At 32.6% G+C, this 15627-nt stretch overlaps 1 protein-coding gene across 1 annotated transcript; it reads left to right on the top strand.

Annotated features, from left to right (window-relative positions):
- The first annotated feature begins 5915 nt into the window (after positions 1-5915).
- Positions 5916-15170, top strand: LOC126741591 (haloacid dehalogenase-like hydrolase domain-containing protein 2). Its single transcript, XM_050448080.1, has 5 exons — positions 5916-6260; positions 6315-6492; positions 6565-6689; positions 13805-14018; positions 14111-15170. The coding sequence occupies exons 1-5, from the start codon at positions 6175-6177 to the stop codon at positions 14279-14281; spliced, it is 774 nt and encodes a 257-aa protein (XP_050304037.1). The 5' UTR covers positions 5916-6174; the 3' UTR covers positions 14282-15170.
- The last annotated feature ends 457 nt before the right edge of the window (positions 15171-15627 follow it).

Below are 15627 nucleotides of genomic sequence, written 5' to 3'. Positions count from 1 at the left end.
AAAACACGTCTTTCAGCATCACCAGGATGCAGTTTTTGAACTAAATGAACTTTAAATGACTTAAATCGCGCTTTTTAAAAAACGCTTTTTTTTTAGTTGTCTCCAAACACTTGTATGAGAGGCAATAATATTTTGGGAAACTTGTGTAGATTTCTCTGGGTTCATTTATCTACAAAGTATTTTTTTATGTAGCGCAATAGGTACAAAAATACCTAAGTTTTTAAGTTAAGTTTTCTTTAGTTACAAATTCATTCACTCTATATCCATATTAAGCTTATTAAAAGAATCAAACATGCCAAGATTTTTATCCAAAGTTATGCCTATTTATGCTTAAATAAGGCTAAGTTCACATGGTCGCGCGACAACGCACGTTTGTAGCTCGTTAACGCGCAATGATGTATTCCGATGGTCGTGCGTTGATAGCGCAGCAGCCCGCGATTATCTGTCTTTTTTTGATTCCGAGTTTGCGAGAACGCAGCATTGTAGTGTCGTTTGTCGTGGAAGATGGAAGTTGATGAGGCAACATGTTTCGGGATTTGTCTCGGAGGCTGAAACATCGACGTCGACGAAGAGAAAGAAGATATTGGGTGCATCCAATTTTAAGCGAGAGAACCACTTTGAGTCTATATATTATCTTATATCCAAAGCTGAGAAGACATGAAGATTTTCAACTATTTCAGTGTCGGTCACGTCATTTGACTATTTAATGAGCAATATTAAAAACTAATTAAAGGGTAGTGATAATGCTATACGATACTGCATATCGCTAAAAGAAAAAGTCATTGTTACATTAAGGTAAGCTTTTAATTAAATATAGGTAATAATACAGTGAATAAGGTATTCTCTCTTATTATAAATCAAAAACATTTTTACACTTGTTCATTAAGTACATACTGTTTTCATCGCTATTAAACAAATCCAGTTCTTAAGTTTCTGCACTAGATAGTGGTGATGCTGTATATTGTGAATTTGTATTTGTAGTATCTGTTTCAGTATATGTGGTATATCCATACTGAGAATCATCCGCATTCATAGTGACGGAATTCTGTTGTGCACCTAATCTGTTGTTTCTAGGCAGTGGCTGACGTTCCTGGGAATTTCCGTTATGTTGACTGTAAGAAATAGATGACTTATTTGTTGAATACGAAATATCATATTGAGATGCGCTAGAAGACAGTAGCTGCTGGCGTTCCTGGGGTTGTGCGTTGTACTGATTGTATGAAGTAAATGGCTGTTTTGTTGATGTAGAAAATTGTAAATAGAAAGTAGTGGCTGTCGTTTCTGGAATTGCGGAGTATTTGACTGTATTTGGTTGCGTGCTATTAAATCATATATTCAATCTTCTGTCTTAGCCGGTTGTGCTCGGGTACTTTCTTTAGTTCTTTAAATAATGATAGGCAAAATAGTTTATCTTCATCGTCCTTTTCTTTTTTTATAAGTCTTCTTTGGTTAATGCTCTTTTCTAATATTTTGGCAAAGTGTTCGTCGGTTGGATACAGTTTATGTTTCTTTGTAGCAAGTGGATTTTTTTTTCCGGAGGTCTGAAATCGCTGTCACTGTTTCCATCAGCTGATTCGGGAACATCGTTATCATTATAATCCTCTATTTGAAAACTTCTGTCACTTTTTATTTTTTTGCAAAAATGTTAACTTTTGAAAATACGCCAAAGTAGATTTAGATATTGCTCCAGATTTTAAAGTTTTAATTTTTTTTATATCTCCCACGTCATATACCTATACAGCATGTAAATTCTTCTGTAATGTTGATCCTGAAATAGACATGAAAATTATTATTCTATTGCAGCTATCTGCGACTTGACAGATACCTGTTCATTAGCTGAATTGCAGTATGGTTATAAAATTGGAAAGTCTATATTATCGGGTACAATTCAACAAGTGTGCAAAGTGATATGGGAGAAAGAAAGTAAAGAGTAAAGAAAAATGGATACAAATAGCTGAAGAATTTCAACAAAAGCATTCAATCGAAAGCACATTCGAATAATTCAGCCTCCAAACTCCGGATCTATGTACTATAATTTTAAACATTTTTTTCTTTGGTGCTAATGGCTTTATGTGACGCTAACTACTGCTTTACGTTGGAGACTATGGTAAAGATAGTGACTCAGGAATTTTCAAAGATAGCACCTTATACAAAAAACTCACTGAAAAGTCATTAAATATTCCTGAACCCAAATCCATAACAAAGAACTGCGCTAATAAGTTACCATATGTAATAGTGGCAGATGAAGCTTTTGCCATGATGGTGGCAAAATGCTGCCTCACGCAAAAAAACAATTAATTACCATTTATCGTTAGCTCAAAGATATGTTGAATGCACGTTTGGAATTAGGTGCAACAAATAGCGAATGTTGCACCGACCTATAGACCTTAAACTTGACTTTGCTGAAAACATTGTTAAGGCTATTTGTGTCTTGCAGAACTTTGTCAGTATTAAAGATGGTATCACGCACCATCTGTCACTTCTGTCACTTTGTATTACACTACTATAACAAAACAAAACATACAAATATTTAAAACATATGATATTTATAATAGTTTACATATTGTCTTGACAGTTTATAAAAACATAGTGCGGCAAATTTAGTTTTTTCCAAAAATTCAAGATTTTCCAAAAAAAAAAGAATTTTACAGAGAGTTTCAGAATGTAAAAAATTAATATAGCACTTATAAGAAAAAACAGAGTTGATAAAAAATATAAAACCATTCGGAATTTTCAATTTTTATAGATTCCGAGATTCCCATGTTGAGGGTCGAATTTGATACATTTTTAGGTCACTGTTTTTTAAGGCACGAATTTTATTTACATTAAAAATTGTTATATTTTTATAATTTTATTTTTTTATATTTTATTCACATGAATGTCCTGTTCGACAGAACCAAGCAATGAGGTATTTTTTAATAGTTCCTAATAAAAAATTAGAAAGTCTTAGGAAACAGCTTAATTTACCCTACAATTTACAGCCCTATTACCCTTTTTTATTAATCCATCAGTATGAATGAAAAATCTTGATGAAGCGTATTATGAAGTATTAAACCGATTATCAATTAAAAATTTCTTCCAGTATCAACATATAGGTATGTTTTATACACTAAATTAAAATAATATAAGCCATTAAATCCACTGTGTCAACATAAAATACTCCCTCGTTGAGCATAGCAATATGGGTAAAGTTCCCACAATATTAAAATGTTATCTTGAAAATAATATTAAAAAGTAATTTGACATGTTAAATCGACATTAGTCGACTTAAAATTAGAACTTTCATATGATATGGGGGAAAGCTTGTGAAAGGAAAGATAAAACGAACAAATAGAAGACGTAATCGCAAAATGTGTATTATGCAAAATAAAATTTTAAGCTTTATTCTTTTATAAAAATAATATAGAAGATGTTATAAAAGTAAAAAAAATTAAACATAAACAAAAATAAAATTAAAACTCCTCAAAAAAACAAGGCGTCCTTCTTTGACTAACGAACAAATTAACCTATCAAAAAGCCATTTAGTACTTCTAAAACTAAATTTATATAGATACGTTTTTGAGATCTCCTTAAGAACCCCAAAGTAAAAGTAATTTAGAGACAAATCGCAAATCCCAATAATAAGATGGTTAGTAAAAATATTTATTAAACATTGTTTTGCAATAACGTAAGTAGGACAGCCATCTTGTTGAAAATAGACCGATCGCAAGTCTAAATCAGGGAGGACTTAAATAGCACGAAGAAGTTTATTTTGTAGCCAAAAATACCTTTTGGGCGTTTAAAATACAATGAGTAAAAAATGGTCCTATAAGACGGCCGTCCAAAATTCAATTTTTGAGAATACTTAGGAGTTAAAAACTTCTGTGATCATTTTCCTCAGAACAACATTGAACAATGGAAGGATTTTCCCATATAATGGAAAAGAAGGGTCATCTGAAAATAGAATATTTTGTAAAAAAAAAACTTTTATATTTTTCCAACGAATGGTTTTACAGAATTCCATTCTTCGCCATTGGTCTTCGGGAAACACTTCTTTTTGAGTTTTGAAATATTTGAAGCATTTGTACCCATGTTTTTCCCAAATATTGGTAACAGTTTTATGGTCCATACTTAGTGATGAATCCACTTCTAAGATACTACATGATTTGTTCCCGTAATTCTTGCTCCTGGATTCTATTGATAGGTTCTTGCACTTTAGTCGAAACTATTTTTAAAATTGTTTTTTCGCTAGGAATCGGTATAGATATTTTCAACTGTAATTGAATTAAACAAACCGCTACATTTAATTGCCAAAAATAATATGTCTTTAAATTTCAATAGTGGACCGTGCAGTCATACCGCAAAATAAGACATGCAGGCATATTATAATTGTTGGCAATGCGTAATCTTTAATCCCCCCTGCCTGTATATCTTATTGTATATGTGAATATATTAGTTCGACTTCAGATTCAGACCATTCTGGGCATGCTAATATTCCTCTTATGTTAAGAGCAATAGAATATGCTTGACAAATTAATTACATTTCTAGGTTGAAATCGATAATTGAAGAGTCGGCTCAAACAACATTGTAACTCGCAAATTTTATGAAATCGACTTAATCATGGAATAACGTTGTATGGCACCTAAAGCAACTGTATGATAGAACAATATCCCTCTCTTTTTAAATATCCCCCCTTAAATCAAATATTTTAGTTTGCCATTTTGCCGATTTCCGCGGAACAAAGTTCAAAGTTGTAAGTAGTAGCGCACGTGATTGTTTGGGCGAATATTGTTACATTTTTGACGTCATGTCTGTGGTAAATTTATCGGATCCGTTGCAGAATACATTAAATCGTGGTAAAAAACGCAAATCTAACATTGCTCAGTGGCAAAACAATAAGTCAAAGTTAGCTAGAGACAAAGGAGAAGAATATCTAAGTAAAAGAAAGAAGATGATACCTGCAATGGTCCCGCCAGAAGAGGTAAGTCGAAAAACGTTGTAACTGTTCTATTTTGGCGCGGAAGTTTAACTGTCATGCGTTCGCAAGGTTTCTATAGTTTGCTTGATGAAAAAATGTAACTGTATTGTTTTTACTGTGCAGACTTGTACTTAAGAGTTTATCATTTTGTTGGAAAAGTTAGTACCTACATATTTAGCATTATAATTTTTGTAATGTCCTTATGTCATTCATAATATTACTAGTACCCTATCAATTTTCATCATCGTTTCATTATTGCCTTCATATAGACATATTCTCTTGGTTTTCAGAATGTTGTATGCCGCTGTAAAAGGGGATGTTTTGCTGCAAAGCTAGAAGGTAATAAACGTACAATAATAACAATCGTATAAAAAAACGTATAATGAACAATCCCAATTTCTCGCATACCAATGTATTAAGATACGTGAACCGATAAGGCCAAAAGTTGGCATATGATAGACCAATACCTATTTCGGCTGCTAAAAAAGGTAATTTAATATATATGTGCACGAACTTATAAATATAAATATAAATATATACCTATATTTGTATAAGTTCGTGGTATATATCGGTATATCAGCCTACTTTTAGTATTAAGATTATTAATGTATTTTTTGTTCTACTGTCATTTTTTCTATATTATAGATATTGAAGTAGGATACAGTATAGATTTAGTTATTAGTCTTACAGTTAGTTTTGTTGGTTTTTACGTAAGGCAGACTGAAAAATAAAAATATATTAGTTTACCACGTTTTTTATTTTGTATCCAAGATTTTATAGTGTATTGAAAAATGCGCAAGTTATGGAAAAACGTTGTAAGTTACAAAGCAGTTATAACGTTATTCCAAATTTTTCTTGTATAAAAGACTCTATAGCCTAAACTATGGATAAATCGTGTAAATTTAAGCCTAACAGCATGAAACAACGTTGTAACTGTCATGATCATGCAACGTTTTTCCATTTTAAAGTTCAAAAAAAAGGTATATGGATTTTTGCTCCTCCTGAAAAATTGAAACAAAGTAAGTTACAACGTTGTTCGACCCGACTCTTCAATTGGAGAGTAAGGTTTTTGTGAGGTCCCATTTCATTATTTCTCTGCTTTGGACTGCAGACACTCCTAACCTTAAAAAAGATACAAACCAAACAAAAATAATACCAAAATATACAAAAGGATCCAATATTTATTTAAAAAGAAAACCCTATAGCTTTACTAAAAATGATTAAAGAGGTACTTATAGACCTAAGTGGTACCTTACATATTGAAAATCAAGCGATTCCTGGTGCCATAGAAGCTTTAAAAAGGTAAAAAAATTAAACAATATATTGTTTATTTTATGTTTAGCAAATCTATTTTAGATTGTTACAGAATGACTTAAGAGTAAAGTTCGTTACGAATACCACCAAAGAATCCAAGAGAATCTTGCATGATCGACTGATTAGTTTAGGTTTTGAGGTCCAAAAAAAAGATATCTTAAGCTCACTTGGGGCTTGCAGACAGCTGATAGAGAAAAATAAATTTAAGCCAATGCTTATGGTAAGGTCCTTTATTATGTTCATATCTGCTATAAGCGACAATGTTTTGTTTAAAGACTAAAATGGTTTGCAGGTTGCCCCTGAAGCTCTTGAGGATTTTGAAGGTTTAGGTTGTCCAGAAAACGAAACTCCTGATGCAGTAGTTATCGGTTTGGCTCCAACAGAATTTCACTACGAGAGACTAAATGAGGCTTTTCGGTAAGTAAGATTGTTTGTAAAAGATTGTTAAATTTTTGAAAAAGGCTTAGATTTGATCAATAATAAAGTGAAATTTCTAATTATTAAGATTTAAGGTGTGTGAACTAATTCAAATTGCTTTGATTTTCAAACTTTGTATGCATAGAAAATCCTAGTACCTAGTATTCAATTCAATTCAGTTTATTGATGTCAGGTTACAAAGTATTCACATAAGTCAGATCAGATAAAATATATAGTTAAACTTAACTCTATACTTGATATAATAATACCCATATTAAAATGTAAAACATTAAATATAAAATACATAAAATATTACAGCATTAGAACAAATATTTTACTTAATAGTTGAGATCAATCTAGGTATTCCATCATTTTAAATAAAAAATATGGAATTACCAAATATAGGAAAAAAGAACAGAAGATCATTAAGAGCTGGTAGACCATCACAACATTTATTTATTTATTTATTTAGCAGTTTATTTCCAACAGGCAAAGCCCAGTTACAGGAAAATCTACAATTAATGTTTTGAAAGTGTAAACAAGTATTAAATTACTATAAATTAAATAACAAAAAAAAGAAAAATAAGGAAAACTTAAATTACTATAGTAACATAACTAGATCAGAGACAAAACTAGATCCTTTATGGAGCATACAAATATGTCACAGATTGATGATACTGAATTAAAAATTCTGCACATTTGATATACGGGATCCTGAAACCTAATGTTAGTTCTGGCGCGATCTAAAGCAAAAGTGATATTTGCTCCAGAAGCAAATTGTGGTACATGAAATAGAATATTGTTCAAGAGAGTAGGAGAATTTATTTGATTATTGACCAACTTCCATAAGAATGTTACAAAATGAATTGTTCTCCTCATGGCTAGAGATTGCAGACTAAATCTACCTAACATCAGATCATGATTATGGCCCCTAACAGGATATATTCCATCCTCACGAAACATAAGAAACTTTAAAACCCTTCTCTGAACACTCTCGATGTAGCCAACATGGCATTCATAGAAAGGACACCACACCAATGAACCATATTCCAGTCTTGATCTAACAAAGGAGAAGTACAATAGTTTTATTGAGTTTGAGTTGTTAAAGAGTCGGCTATTTAGAATGATGAAACCCAGAAGTTTCAACGAGGAGGTCAGTTCAATATGTGGCACAAATGTGAGCCTATCGTCGAATACAACCCCTAGATCTTTAATGGAAGTACTTCTACAGAGAATTTGATTGTCTATATTGTAATTAAACAAAACAGGATCCTCGGTTCGGTGAAAGGAGATCACACAGCATTTCGAGATATTAAGACATAACTGATTTCGACTGCACCATCCCCTAATTAGGTCCAAGTTACTCTGTAAGAACAAGCAGTCCAAGATACTATTGATACACCAGAATATTTTCAGATCATCAGCATAAGCTAGTCTAAGGCAGGAAATCAATTCTATAAGATCATTAATATAAAAAATAAAAAGAAGTGGGCCAAGATTGGATCCCTGTGGGACAGATGTCGAATTATTAGGGGTAATTTGTTAAAGAAATGTATACCTAGACATGATGGGCCATCTCTACATCTCTCAAGTATACAATAACTTGAGGCTAAGTTCTCTCTAAAGCATGTGTTGGTATTATGTATACCTTCATGGCTTTTAAATTTGTGCTCATTGCATTTCATATAAACAAGATTAGTATAAATGTACTGACAGGGTAATGTTAATATTTTTAAATCCACAAAAACCTGCCTGCAGTCTGCTCTGTATGGTAGACCTCCCACAATACAAAGAGCCCTTCTCTGCTGTCTGAAAACGTCCCCTGCTCCCCTACTATGACTCCAAGCAAGAATGGCATAGGAGATGTGTGAATGACATGAAAAAAAAATGCCTGTTTTAAAATAAAAGTGGAGACACAGGATGAAAGCCCCTGAAGCAAGAATGTGTTGCTTGAGAGCTTTGTCACTAAGGAGGTGGTATGAGCATCCCACAGCAGACCAGGATCCAGCAGAATACCCAGGAATTTAGCACTGGAGGCATTTTCGAATTCTTCAGCAGTCTGATAGGTAGTTTTTTATTAAAGATATACTAGAGACACTGAAATTATATTTAGTTATTTTAGCTATGAGAATCTCATGGGACACTTAATCAAAGGCTTCACTCAAATCGCAAAAATTGGATGATACATAATTACTCTTCTCAAAAGCATCCTGGACCTGAACAACCAGATTCAAAATACCTTGGACAGTATTGAGACAGTCCCTCTCTAAAGTCAAATTGAGATTCCGTAAAAAGCCTATTAGACTCAAAAAAGTCTAAGAAGGCTCTAAGAAGAAATTCTTAGAGCCAGACATTTTTCAAATATTTATGAAAATATAGGTAACAGAGAGATGATAGATCTATAATTAGATACTAGATCTGGCTCTTCCTTTTTAAAAACTAGAATAACAACCGCAGTTTTTAAAACACTAGGAAAAACCTCATTCGGCTATACACACATAAGATTCGTTATAGGACTTATTATTAGATTTTTAATGCCTTTGATCAAGCTTGCAGTGAGATCAAGTGGGTCTCTACTTTTTTACTCTGAAGGAAGTTGATAATATCTCTAACCTCATTAAAAGAGACTGGTGGGACTTTAAAGCTCTGGTCAGCATGAGGTACATGGTTGAGCCGTTCATTGCATGATACAGGAGTACGGCTATGTAGCTCGGACGCAATATTTAAAAAATAATTATTAAATTCATCAGGTGTTATACTGAGAGTAGTTTCAGGTTTTGCACTGTCCCTATATTCATTAAAATATTCCACATTGTTTTTATTGGGTTATGAGAGTGAGAAATTTGTTGGTTATTGTTAGATTTCTTTACAGCTTTTATTGCTGTTCGGTATTCATTTGTAATATTTTTTATGTAATCTTGTAAGTAATAAGGTGCATCAAGTTGTTTATTCAGTTCAGCAAAGAACTGAATATTATCCCGCGTTGCTCTCAAGTCGACAATTAACCAACTCACCTGACCTTTTCTCTTAAAGTAGATCTTTTCTGGAAAATAATCTAGAAATGTAGTGGATAAGGTGAACAAAATGGGAAAACTTATCATTTACATTTATGTAGATATCATTAACAAAGTCCCAAGAAATGTTCTCTATTATCTAGTGTGAGCAATATACACACAGCATAGTTCAATTTGATCCTGAATGGATCAATCAACTTTTATATTATAAAACTCTTTAAAAAGCATATTTTTATTTATTAAAATGGCAACTCCTCCGCCTTTACAGTTTTTTCGGCAGAACGCAGATGCTGGCAAAAGATTGGAGATTCTCAAAGACTTGCATTCCTGATCTGATAGCCAATCCTAGTCATGAAAGCCTCCAGCTCATTAATCTTATTTTTTATTGACAAAACATTAATAAATAAAAGCTTAAAACTAAATTCAGAATAAAATGCATAGATATAATTTATGATCGTTTGGCTCCGACATATGAGAGAGAGATCCGAGGAAGAGTAGGAGCGAATTTGAGTTGAGAGTCGTTATTTTAAATGGCGTTTTCTTTACGTTTGTTTTTCTTTTGCTTTTCACGTTAATATGTACGAAAAGTTTTTGTTATAAAATAAGGAAAATATTTTTTTTAAATATATTTAAAAATAAGGAACATCATATCCTAATTAAAAGAGCACTTAATTTGTATTATAATAATGAAAGGATTATCTTTACGAATAAAAATTTTCAGTTAGTAGTGTATGTATGTATAAAGCTATATACATATTTTTAAACATACTAAAATACTCTGACGAAACTTTTAGTACTGGCTTTGTTACCCTAATAATAAAAAACTATACCAAAACACATTATAAAGGGTGTTTCATAATTAGTGGGACAAACTTGGAGGGGTTGTAGGGGGCCTCAAAATAAGCTGGCGCCAAAATAAGTTTGCGCCATAAATCTCCATCCGAAGATGATTAGATTTTGAGATACCGGGTGATAAAATTTTAAGAAAAAATCTTATATTTAAAATTAACAATGGCAAAAATTGACTTTCTGGTACTTGGATTTTATTTTTTATGCAAAAACGGTACTTGGGAGAAAACAAAGCCAGGAGATGAAATTTACTCTAAATTAAATGAGGGGGTCAGAAGCCAAGGGGTCCAAGTAACAAAACGTAAATATTGAGAAATTTCAATTTTAAATATTTTTACTTCAATCCTTCATCCGATTCAACCATGTCACCGAGAGTATAATCTTCATCGTTTCGCCCGTTTGTTTGATGGCCTGCATTCAACGTCTGTCCTGGATTCAACGACTTATAGAAATCATGGTGTATTGGTGGTACATATGGTAGAAGCTGCATCAAATTATTGAATTTTGCTAATTTTATTTTTGGAGGATGTTGTCCATGGGAGATATAGATTTAAAATCCTCAGGCTGCATTTTTACTACAATAAATTTTCTACTGACTCCTGCTATAAAATTAACCCAATCATCGGGAGTAAAAACGTGAGTTAGCCGTCTCTTTGTTTTTTCAATAATGGCAAAATCATGATCGCATTCCATAAAGGAATGTTCCGAAACCAAAAAACGGTGGTCAACACTTTCGATATGTGTAAATTGCACAATATACATCCAAAATTTTATTATGTTCTTGTTCTTGTTTTGACCACCACAGTTATCACTGAATGCATCGATGTGGGTCACTGTTTTTGGCAAACTTTCAATATACTTCAGCAAACATGACATGACTTCTTGAGAACCTTTCGACCCTTCACCTGCATGCCACATGTACGTATTACCAATTCCGGATGATAAATCGTGGATTCTTAGATTGTAAGTCCATAGCTGGCGCAAATAATATACTTTGCTGCATGTCAAATGCGGAGTGAGTAAGGTTTTTTGTAGATCAAAACAAATAGCGCGTTTTTCTGGACACTGTCTTGCTGATTCCTTGGCGGCGTTTTTTAAATTTTTGGCTGCTTCAGCTTGACGTAGATGACGATCATGTTCTCTGGCAACGCGGGAGCCCTCTTCAGATTCTGGATCACAAGAATTTTTCTGAGTAATGAACGTGTCACACTTTGTACATATGTCTGAATATGGTCGGTGAAAAGCTAAGTTGAAATGGGTATTAAAAATGTCGCGGTATTTGCTCAGCTTTAATGGTCGGGCTTCCTTTTCGTGACAAAATTCTTTGTATAGCTTGTACATTTAACTCGGGAGACAAATACTTGCGATTCGGATTGTCTTTTCTAGTATAATGACTCACAAATTTTGGGAATGAGTTTATATGCTGTTTTGCTAAGTTTAAAGACTCATCGTCTATCCGGATCCGTTTGGACGACTCCAGGCTCCTTCTTTTTCTTTGTGACGTTATAAAACCGTTTGCGGGTAATATCTAGAGTTTTCAGAAAAAACTAACTCTTTGCATACACGTTTATTTTGAAGTTTTATCACAGTGCTAATCCTCTTTTGTCCGGTGATTTTTAGACGGTGCATTTTTGGAGCATTATTTTGTATGCATTATGCAATAAAGGTGCTCTGTAGATCCCATCCATTAGTTTTGTTTCTAAGATTCCAATAATCAGCAAAAATTGTGTTTCTAACTTCCTCCGTAAAATTTTCTGTACACTTGTATCCTGCATGTATGGTCATAAGCCTTAACAGATTTTGCATGATGTAGTTCACCCTTGCGACCAACGTATTCCTGGCCACTGTTTCTTCGAATTTTTGAACAATTTCTTTTCCATGTCGCAGTTTTACGAACCCTTTTTCTGGACTTTCCATTCCCAGCTTCATTTAAGTTTTGCACTTCAGCATCATCGCCACCACTGCTACTTGGAACATAATCTATATCTATATCAGAGTTGTCGGAGAATGGCTCTGAAAGAGAGTCATTTTATTAAAATCTGTTGTAGGTATTTAAATAATAACGAAAAAAATGCAATTATTATGATTATGTTCTTAGTTCTATATGAATTTGTAACGCTATGATGAAAAGAAAACTCGATTTGTATTATCATAACCTTAAAAAATTGATATCATAAAATATGTACCTTAATTTTTATTTAAAATAGAAATTTTTCTTGCTATAATAACTACTTACCTTCATCGTCTGATGTAAGCATTTTAAAATTAAAAATGCACTTCGATCACTATTTTTCACGATTTTGGTACGACAACTGACACTGACAAAATCGTTGGTAATCAACAGAATATAACAGTTTCCTTGGCTGTAAATGGATCCAAGTATACTTGGACCCGTTTAGCTCTAAAGAACTGTTAAGATATGGTAAGTAGTACATTTTCCTATTGATAGATGGAGCCATTAAGACTTGTTTTATGCTTGGATCTCTTTGCCACCAAGTAAATGTATATATTAAGTTTTGATTTCTGCACTTAACTCGATATTGAAAAAAACTCGACTTGGACCCCTTGGCTTCTGACCCCTTCAAATAAGGATTTGAAAAATATTTTTATTTGACAGTGGCGTACCATTTTTTTAAAGAGTTCACTAGGTTCTAGCCGGCATGAGCGTCACTGGTAAAATAAAAAATTAAATTATATATTAAAAAATAGTACTAGAAGCAACCTACTAATTTTCAGAAAAATATCTACAGGAATGTCAAATTTATCGTCAAAAATAAGACTTCTTCTTAAAATCTTATCACCCTGTATCTCAAAATTTAATGATTTTTGGATAGGAGTTTATTGCACAAACTGAGGCCCTCTACAGCCTTTCTCAGTTTTTAGAGTAAATTATAAATTTAAAAAGATCTGCCCAAAAAGCGTGTACAAATCCCGAAAGGTTAAGCAGGTATCTAATCTAATTGACCTTTGTCCAAAAGTTGATTATTTCCAGCAAACAAATTTTTCAATGGGTAATCAAAGATACTTCGGTCATCCTCCACTAAATTTATTTAAAATATTAATCCTGCATGTTATATGTCCGAAACATGGGACCTGGGGTCCCATTCTCACGTATCTTAATGTAATTTTTATGTCTTCAACGTCCAATTATTTGTTAATTATAGCTACAATTTATTTGAATTATGTTATTCAGTTTAGTTATTTAAAAATAAATGGCTTTTATTCAAACCTACATATGTAATTACTAAATAGGCATCTCCAAAATGGCGCCAAGCTGATAGCAATCCACGCAGGCAAATATTACAAGACAAGTGATGGTATGTCATTGGGGCCAGGCTGTTTTGTCAAAGGATTGGAATATTCTGCTCAGTGTTCGGCAATATTAGTTGGAAAACCTAATAAATTATTCTTTCAGTCCGCGTTAAGTACTGCAATTTCTCCTAGTGAAGCTGTTATGATTGGAGATGTAAGCAATACATTTATTTTTGAATCATATTTATAACACTATTCAATATTATAAATAGCTACCATCATAGACTTAATATGATATATTTTTAGGATGTTACAGATGATATAAAGGGGGCAATGGATGCAGGACTTTTAGGATATTTAGTGAAAACTGGAAAATACAGAGAGGGAGATGAACAGAAAATTTGTCCAAAACCAACAGCAGTCTTCCCCAGTTTTGTTGAAGCCGTTGATAGTATAATATACAGTATTACTAAATAGCATTTTTGATAAGTAAACGTTTTTCATGTTTACACTTTAGTGAAAATACAGAGTGTTACAAAATTCGGTGCAGATATTTTAAAAGTATATTACTTGTTGGAGCCGAAATAAGACTTTTATTTCCTATAAACATATGTCCTAAAATGCACCCCTTAGAGCTACAGCCTGTAAGTAAAGTCTATGCGGAGTAGAATGGAGGGCTGTACCGTCGCAGAGGGAGGCCATATCCAGCATTTTCTATGATGAATTAAGTTGATTACATTATTATTTCTACATTTTAATTTAAAGATTAGATATTGAACAGGAATAAAAATTAAAGTAGTCACACCCGACTTTGCTTTTTCCTATTTGATAGGTTAATCGGGTTTAATAATGCTCCCCCTTAGGTTACCAGTGATTTTCTCGAAAACAATTAATTGTATCGAAAAAATGCAAGAGACAGAAATTTTAGTTCTTTTCATGACTAACTAACTAGATGGTGTTGCTAGATTTTTAAATTTATGATCAAAAATATAAGACATAGGCCATCAGAAGGGTAAGCCTGAGGCTTACACTATTTTTGGGACGGTTAATGTCAACAGTACTCAAAAAAATGAAGATTTACAAATTTTCAGAAGATTGACGAAAAACTGTAGTCACTGTTCCGAATAAGCGATTTTCTTCAAGCAATTTGCGCCGGCGTAGCTCTAAGGGGGTGCTTTTAGAACACTTTTATAGGCAAAAAAGACTGATTTCGACTCCAACCACATCCTCTTAAAATATTTGCACTGAATTTTATAACACCCTGCATAGTAAGTACAATATTATTTCCTTAGTTCGCAGCACATAATATGTCTGTTAATACCTGTCTAGTTATTATTAATATATAAAATAAAGAAAAATAATTTTTTCCGTCTTTATTATTTACCAACTTTGGCATTCAAACATTTTTAATTTTTTCTGCTTACAGTGATCTCCCCAAATACGGACATGATTTTTCCAACATTCAAAACTGTCAAGTAATCCACGAACCGATATCTTTCGAATTTAAATTTCGTAAAAATATTACATACATACCTTTTTTTCCCAAAGAAACGTGAGAATATTTTTTGAGGTACTATATTAAAATTTCTCACATTTTAGTGAATCGTGGTTATGAATCTCTATAGTTACACGACATAAATATATTTTTAGGAGACTTTCACAGAGTTTGCTTTTTTGACATGAATTATTACCCTATATTAAAAGGGTTACGTTTCAGTATAAAAATTTACTGAAGTTTTATGTAAATATCTTTTGAAATATCTCAGATATAAAAGAGGGACTATAAATAAGTATAATACAAAGATTATAAAAAAATTACCTTT

This window comes from Anthonomus grandis, chromosome 1 (assembly GCF_022605725.1).
Source record: "Anthonomus grandis grandis chromosome 1, icAntGran1.3, whole genome shotgun sequence".
Classification (NCBI taxonomy): domain Eukaryota; kingdom Metazoa; phylum Arthropoda; class Insecta; order Coleoptera; family Curculionidae; genus Anthonomus; species Anthonomus grandis.
The sequence above is the reverse complement of the archived record's forward strand: the minus strand, read 5'-3'. Positions and strand labels throughout refer to the sequence as shown.

What these genes read in the sequence shown, in the direction of transcription:
- LOC126741591 (XM_050448080.1), top strand. Translation starts at nt 6,175, where the DNA reads ATGATTAAAGAGGTACTTATAGACCTAAGTGGTACCTTACATATTGAA. An exon ending in GCCATAGAAGCTTTAAAAAG is followed by an intron (nt 6,261 to 6,314) that starts GTAAAAAAATTA and finishes AATCTATTTTAG; the next exon opens with ATTGTTACAGAATGACTTAA. An exon ending in AATTTAAGCCAATGCTTATG is followed by an intron (nt 6,493 to 6,564) that starts GTAAGGTCCTTT and finishes AATGGTTTGCAG; the next exon opens with GTTGCCCCTGAAGCTCTTGA.